Source organism: Myotis davidii, unplaced genomic scaffold, assembly GCF_000327345.1.
Source record: "Myotis davidii unplaced genomic scaffold, ASM32734v1 scaffold1344, whole genome shotgun sequence".
NCBI classification, from domain to species: Eukaryota; Metazoa; Chordata; class Mammalia; order Chiroptera; family Vespertilionidae; genus Myotis; species Myotis davidii.
The window spans coordinates 1-7,843 of NW_006294772.1; the positions used below are offsets into that span (position 1 = coordinate 1).

At 43.9% G+C, this 7,843-nt stretch overlaps 1 protein-coding gene across 1 annotated transcript in view; it reads left to right on the plus strand.

Annotated features, from left to right (window-relative positions):
* The first annotated feature begins 6,891 nt into the window (after window positions 1-6,891).
* Window positions 6,892-7,843, plus strand: part of GLRA4 (glycine receptor alpha 4) — a 19,976-nt gene continuing 19,024 nt past the window's right edge. The window contains exon 1 of the mRNA XM_006769316.1: window positions 6,892-7,084. Coding sequence (XP_006769379.1) covers window positions 7,014-7,084 — 71 coding nt within the window. The 5' untranslated portion in view covers window positions 6,892-7,013. The remainder of the gene's footprint in view (window positions 7,085-7,843) is intronic.

A 7,843-nucleotide genomic window follows, 5' to 3' on the forward strand; every position in this document is an offset into this window, starting at 1 on the left:
TACTTTAAACAATAAAAAAGAAAAAGAAAAAAAGTCATAAACAGACAGAAATATGGTGATTACCAGAGGGAAAGCGGAATCAGGGAAGGCAGAAGAGGGCATAGGGGGGATAAATGGTGATGGAAGGAGACTTGACTTGGGGTGGTAAACACACAATACAATATAGAGATTATGTATTATAGAATTGTACACCTAAAACCTATATAATTTTATTAACCAATGTCACCCCAATAAATTCAATAAAAAGGTAAAAATTAATTAAGAACTCTAAATACATACATATTCTTCAGCTCAGTCATTCTGACATCCAGAGTAACTCCTGAGTTATCCTAGTTGAAGAGAACATGGGCTAGTTCAGTGGTCGACAAACTGCGGCCCCTTGAGTGTGGCTCTTCCACAAAATGCCACATGCGGGCATGCATGTACAGTGCGATTGAAACTTTGTGGCCACACTCAAGGGGCCAACGAGCCGCGTGTGGCTTGTGAACCGCAGTTTGCCGACCACTGGGCTAGTTCATCTTCCAAGACTGACATGAAGTATACATGGGAGTATGCTGCTTCGTCTTAATATGGAGTCTTCCTATATATCCTTTCTCCCAGAGTTTATTAAAATAGCCACTCTAGCATTTTTTCTCATTTTGTTCCTATGTTCTATTTTCTTGTTTTCCTTATTTTTCCTGTATTCTAAACATTGGCATTTTCTTTTATAGATTATCTATCCTACAAACAGTTTATCTTTTGAACACAATTTCAATTGCTCAGGTTGTCTAGCATGCAGAGGGGGTTTGGTTCAAGGAACATTTTCTAGAGCTGACTTTAGCACTTCTTTACCTCTTCTCATTCTCATAGTTACACTCAGTCCTTCACAGTGACATTTATATGATTTCTCAGGCACCTTTGTGCCTGATTTGATATAATGGGTTTGAACTTAAGTAAATAATATTTTATGTATCTGTATCATGATTATTCCATTATATTGGGGGAATAGAAATGATAATAGGAAGAAGGGCTCTAACATCTATTAACTGTCCACTTTATTTTAGTAATTCCAAATGCATTATATATATTTTTCTCCATTATAGCCCTTCAGATAATGAAAAAAATATATCAGAAACTTAAAAACTTTCCCTAAGTTGTCCAGTTAGTAAAAAGCTAAACAAGATGAGTCCAATCTGTCTGGCTCCCAGAATGCCAGAATTTTAAGTTAATCCAATTAACAATTTAAATGACATAATAGCTTTATATGGCAATCACCCAGTCACAGTAGCTTACAGGATTTTGGGAAGGAAGCATGATGGTTATTGTGGGAACAGGGTCAATCCAAATACCAAATCTATACTCATATATTTATAAACTCAGATATAATATCTGTATCAATCTAAAGTTTATGTATTTTCATTTTCAAGAGATAATTTTTATTGTTAACTAAACAAATATACAAATATTTGTATCTTTTAGGATGACTATAAATATTTTTTTAAATTATATGCCAATATCTTACTCCACTGAGAGGTTGGCACCCCTCCCCCCATGTTGTTTAAGGGTCAACTGTACATTACTATCCCGCTAGAGTGTAAGCTACATGAAGGCATGAACTTTATCTGTTTTGTTCACTATTGTATCTCCAGCATCCAGAACATATGTCATATTATTTGTACTCAATAAATATTTGTTGAGTGCATCCATGAATTACTGGAAAGCAATCCATTCCACACAGTAAATGTTTATTCAACTTTCCAAGTTCTGTCACTTTCATGTTATGTAAAGGCTTCATGCCTCTACGTAGCATGAATGATCACAATCACCAGATGAGTGAAATAAGATATTCATGAGCATGATCACAAGCAAAAACCAATTTACTTTGAGGAGAGGCATGATACAGTCCTATCATCTCCAAAAAACAATGTTTCAGAGTTATGAGAGCCAAGAGACAAGGAGAGTCAATGCAAACTGTAGAAACCTTAATGAAACTTCTACATATCTAGCGAATTACTCTCAAGTGGCTGATGGGATAAATGATGATTCTGAGGATCCATCAGGGGAGAAATGGTGCATACATAGGTGCTAGTCAATACACCTTCCCTGGCTGGAGCCCCACTTCTCTCTTGTGCCCTGACGCTAAACAGAAAGCCTAGCAACAGAGGCTCTCAGGACCAGTGCTCACTGGTCCTATCCTGGTGCTGATACCTGGTTTGTCTTTGAGAACTGGAAGTTCAATTAACCTCTTCACAGGCTCTCCCCTCTCTAAGTTTAGATTACCCCAGGTTTTGTCTGCAAAACCCAACTGAAATATTCCATAAAAAGAAAGAAGGCGAATCTTTGAAACATCAGACTTAATCAAACCAATCACTCTCCAAAAATCTTAGGAGAGCACTGAACATGTCTAATTCATCTGCCATTTTGTTCTTTCTTCCTCCAGCTGAGTCGAGGACTGTGAAACTCCCAGTGTCACCACTACCCCCACACAATAAGTATGTCTCCTTGAATCTGAAGGGCAAAAGGACTCCCTGCCTCAGCCAGCAGTATTCACTCAGCACCAAAGGTTGAACCCTCACATTCAAGTAAACCGTCACAAATTTGGAGGTTTAAATGACCCTGAAAAGAAAAATACACACAGCAAAAAGATGCAGCATTGCTCCTTGGAGATCCAATTGAAACTCCTGGGTCCTCCTCAGCAGATTTTAAAAAGTCATCTGCTCTCTCTCTCTCTCTCTCTCTCTCTCTCTCTCTCCCTCCCTCCCTCTCTCCCAAACACTTCTGAAAAGTAGCTAATGTTCTGGGAATTTCCTCAAATTGAAGACACAGCCTGCCTCTTTGAGGTACCCTTCAGACCACCTCCTACTTCAATAGTGGGATAGACAATATGGAGGAGTTCAGGAAGGTATGCCAAGTGATTCTCCAACTTTGCCTCCAAAATTAAGCCCTAGAAATCACTAAATAATACCCATCCCAATATAGACCTACTGCTCTTCAGACTGAGGTTTCAGGAAGCCTGCTTGTCAGGAAAGCACAATTGTAATTTGCCTTACATAGGGCTGAAATATGACAGACTCTTTCCTAAAATGAAACATTTATGAAAATATGTTTAATCCATTTTTAGCAGCTCAATCATTTTTTCATTATGAAATAATATCTTTCATACTGAAGAAACTTTGCTTATTATAGCTTCTACACAATCTCAGCATCACAATACAACCAACCTTTGGACCAATGTGGCAGCCAATTGCAAAACAAGAAATGGGTACAATATACAGTGGGGCCTTGACTTACGTGTTTAATTCATTCTGTGACAGAGCTCGTAACTCAAATTACTCATATGTCAAATCAACAGCGAACAAGTGAGACACGTGATGCTGGGCTGATGTTGTGGCGTCACTGTGAGGCTCGCTGCGCCAACTAGCAGTGGGGTATCTGAAACTGGCTCATAACCCGAATTTTAGCTCGCAACTCAAAGCAAAAAATTAGCCGAGAGATGTCTCGTATCTCGAAAAACTCGTTAGTCGCAACACTCGTAAGTCAAAGCCCCACTGTATTTTGGAACATAGAGATTCAAATACACCATAATTTGATAATAAAATGATTTTTAAAAAAGTTCCAGCTGGTATGGCTCGGTGGTTGAGTGTCGACCCATGAACCAAGAGGTCACTATTCGATTCCTGGTCAGGGCACATGCCCGGGTTTTGGGCTCAATCCCCAGTGGGGGTGGGAGGATGCAGGAGGCAGCCAATCAATGATTCTCTGTCATCATTGATGTTTCTATTTCTTTCTCCTTTTATCTCTCTGAAGTCAATAAAAACATAAAATATTTTTTTAAAAAGACAAAAGGATATGAGGAAAGGCTGAACACAACTTTGTACTTTTCCCAGACCAGAATGCTGAGGTCATCTTGAGAGAGTATGGTTTCCTGTTGGTACAGGAAACTCTTGAATGGGCATCTTCCCTGATGCTTATCAACTTCTAGGAGTAGCCTACCCAGCTCTTTGCCTCTTTTTTCTCCCTTCTTCTCCCAAGTGTCTTCTTCCAGCATCTTAGGAAAGCTGTATCCCTTTTTCATGACAGACAGACATTTGGTCATTGCTACAGCCTCTCATAAAAAGGGATCTTTCCTTCCAGCAAGCTGACCATGCTCTGCTCTCAGCACTCAGGGATCCCACGGGCACATGGGAGGTGACACCAAGACAATGAACCTACCTTCCATTAGCCAAGAATTCCAGATGACTGAATGTGATGCCATAGGCCTAAAGGACAAGGGAAGGAAAACTGCTTCCTCCTTTCTCCTTATTACTATTACTCCATGCTGGACCTCTCTCTGCGTGTCAAACTTCTCATTCTTATTTGACAGAGAAAGATACAGAGGCACTGTGCTTGAGGAAGTGTCTCTGGGTGCCCATGATGCATCTTTTAACAAATGTTCACCAACTGCCAATAATGTGCCATGCTCTGACCTGGGTCCTGGGTATTTGGTGGGTAATGCATCTCTGCCCTTAGGGAGTTCATGGTATAGCCTTGTGGTATAGTGAGGGAAAAGTACAAGTAAGCTGGCAACTATAATGGAGTGTGAGGGATGTTGGGAAGAGAGAAGGCAAGGATCCTGCGGGAACACCTTGGAAGGTCTCCTAACCCAGACCTGGGGATGGTGGAGGGAGTTCAAGAAGTTCTAGAGAAAGTGACAGCAAAACTTAGAAGAATGAATAAGAGTGGACGAAAGAGTACTTTGGTAGAGGGCAACAACATGTGAAAGTACCTGGAAGCTGAAAAGACAGACAAGTCTAGATACATCAGTGGGACAAGCAGAGTGGCCCCTTGAACTTTAGCCCGAGAACAATAAGGAACAGTTGAGGCATCAGAAGGGGCATGATTAGGTTTGTTGGAGGGAGGGAGTTAAACAGAGAAGCCAAGTGCCTCCCAACACCCACCACCACCACCACCTGCCCTTAGCTCCCTGGCCTGGAGCCCTTCCCTGGGAGGTTCTGTAAGGCTTGGTTTCTACCTTTGGAGTGAGGATTATGATGATAAAAGAAAGCAAGGAGGGAGGAAGAGCAGGTAAAAAGACTGCTAAAAATGTTTATAGGAAAATTAATACTGTACTTGGTACTTATTGGCCATATAAGCATTATTTGAGGTTTGTAATCCTCCCAGTACCAATTCCAAAAGCCCAACTTCCCCATCAACATTTCAGTGTGTATTATTTAAAATTGTCCTCCTTCCCTTTCATTTGTGGTTTTAAAATTCCTTCTCTTTAATAATTACACAGCCACAAGTCCCATCCATTATTGTCTTGTCATCATTAACCCTTCTAAGTACCCAATGGGTCCATAGAAGAGCTGAGAATCCCCACAAACTCCTCTCTGGTGAGACTGGAGGCTGCAGTTAACTCTGTTATTGACCCCTGTAAAGTGACACCAAACTGACCCCTCCCTCGCCCCCGCAAGCACACACACTCAGAACTCAGCAGAGCAGGTGTGTGAATTTCCAATAAAGAAGAAATTAAAACCCTTGGCTTTTCACTGCTGTAATTTAGGAAGAGAACGTGAGAGAATGGAGATGACAGGAGATTGAAAGAGAAATAGGGATGGAAAGAAAGTGAGAGCAAAATAAGAGGGGGAGGCAGACACAGGTGAGACAGAGAAGAAACGGAGGGAAATGGAGATGGAGAAAGGATAAAGGAAAGCTCCAGAGAGAGAGGAAGGAAGAGTATGGAGGGAGTGGGGGAGGAGAGGGAGGGCAAGGTACTTGGGTAAGTGCCAGAGTAGGTTAGATTATGCATGAGGGAATTTGGGGAAGGATCCAGCAGAGGACATGGAGAGAGGCGAGAGTGGGGAAAGTCCACCCTCCCTGCCTTTCTCCTCTGTCCATGGCTCCTAGCTGCTGGGTCATTGCTCTTGACCTCTTGACTCCTCTGAAGCTTACAAAGCCTGCTGTGTGTCAGTCCTGCCCTGGCCCTGCCAGGGACACCTACCTATCCCTTCCACAGTGGAGCCGGGCTAGAGAAAGGGTGTCAGGGAAAGGAGGATTCTGATAATTTCAGAGGGCCCACCAAGCTCGCCAGAGATGACCCAAGGGATGAAAGCAGAAAAAGGATGTGCATCTGTAAGGATGAAGGATATGAAGCAACCAGACAGACAAATGGACAGACTGCCAAGCAAGGAGACCAAATTTGTGAAGGACTCCAAAGTTCTGTATCCACCATCCCTGTGCCTCCACCAAGGGGATTGAGGAAAAGGCACCCCTGCCTCCTTCTATCCTCCTCTCAGACATGAAGCTGTCAGCTTGAGAATACCCAGTGGCTTCTCCACCTAAAGCCTCTCAGATCTTTTCCCCCTTTATAAAAATCATTAAGACTGTACAGTATGGGCCCCAGTGTAGCTCCAGGGTAAAAGGGAAGCTGCTGGGGAGCAGAAAGCAGGGCAGCCAGCATACACTCCTTCAGTTGGAGAGTTAGAAGCTAGACAGAGCAGCATCGGTAGCCCCAAGCCCCTCCCTAACACACTGATGAGCTCCAAAACCTACTCCAACTGCAAGCGACTGTATCTTTAAATTGCTGCTTTCAGAGGGTGCATCTGGGGGAAGGTGGGAGGAAGGGAAACATCTTTCTCCCAGTCTCCTTCCTCTCTCTCTTCCAAGACTCCCCAGGGTTTAGAGACTAGTTACTGCCCAAAGAAAATTTCTTCCAGCTCTTGCCACCAGCGGAGTCCAGGCTCTAGGCGAGCCAGAGCAGGAGCTGTTAGGGTTATCTATGTCAAGATCATTGTGATAATAAAAGCACATCAGACATGAAATGCAGGTCAGAATATAATGGATGACATAGTGAAGTAAGACACAAACTGTTAATGAGTGAGGGGGGGGAGAGAGAGAGAGATAGAGAGAGAGAGAGAACTCCTAGCCTGGCCCAGCAGGCTCCTTGTGAGCTAACCAAGTTGGCGGAAAGCTCTGTATTTTCGGCAGTCCCCTCAGGATATCCCCTCTCACCTTGGCAACCAGGCTGAGAAAGGGTTCTCCAGGGTCCCTGCAGAATGACAACTCGAGTTCCTGCAACCCTCTCCTTCCTTTTCCTCTGGACCCTGCCAGGGCAGGTCCTCCTCAGGTGAGCTGAGTTGGGGTAAGAAGGAGGTGCATGCAAACTCTGGCCGGGGGCAGCAGGGGCATTTGTCACAGTTTTTTCTAAGTTTGCAAAAACCCCACATTCTGGAGGGCTCCAGGGGAGGACACACATTCCCCCAATCAGGACCCAGGAGCCTTTCATGAAGTGGGTAAAGGCCCTGGAGCTAATAAGAAGGATTCTGCATGGGTGGGAGCTTTCTGGGCCTGGGGAGGGAGTAGGTAGCTAAGCCGCAGAACAGAGGCCATCTGTCCTGTCATCCAATTCTATCCCCCTACACTGCTCAGATCCCTAAAAATGACACCAACATCTGCCAGCTGCCCACTCAAGAGGCTTTGGGTAGCAGGGGCTTGCCCCAAACAACATCAGAATGAATCTAGGCTGACCAAACCTTGGCTTTCTGCAGTCACCCTGCCTGTGTGCACATAGCTGCTCACTGTCCCTGGGTGGGCACTAAGTGTAAGTCATTTCCTGGCTAGGGAGCAACCCATTCCCACTCCTTAGACCAGGAGACAGTAGGTGAACAGGATGTGCTGAGGAAGAAAGATTGTTGTAGCTTGGGCTGAACTGGTCATAAGAACGGTACCTCCCAAAGTGGAGGGGGGTGAGGTAGTACTGCAGTACTATCTTCCTCCTCTTAATTCAATAAACACACCAGAACTGCTTGCCTCTGAGGAGCCTCCTGCCTTACTGCTTGCATACATGTTGGCTGGCTGGAAGACAGGAATGCAATATCGTGGCGGG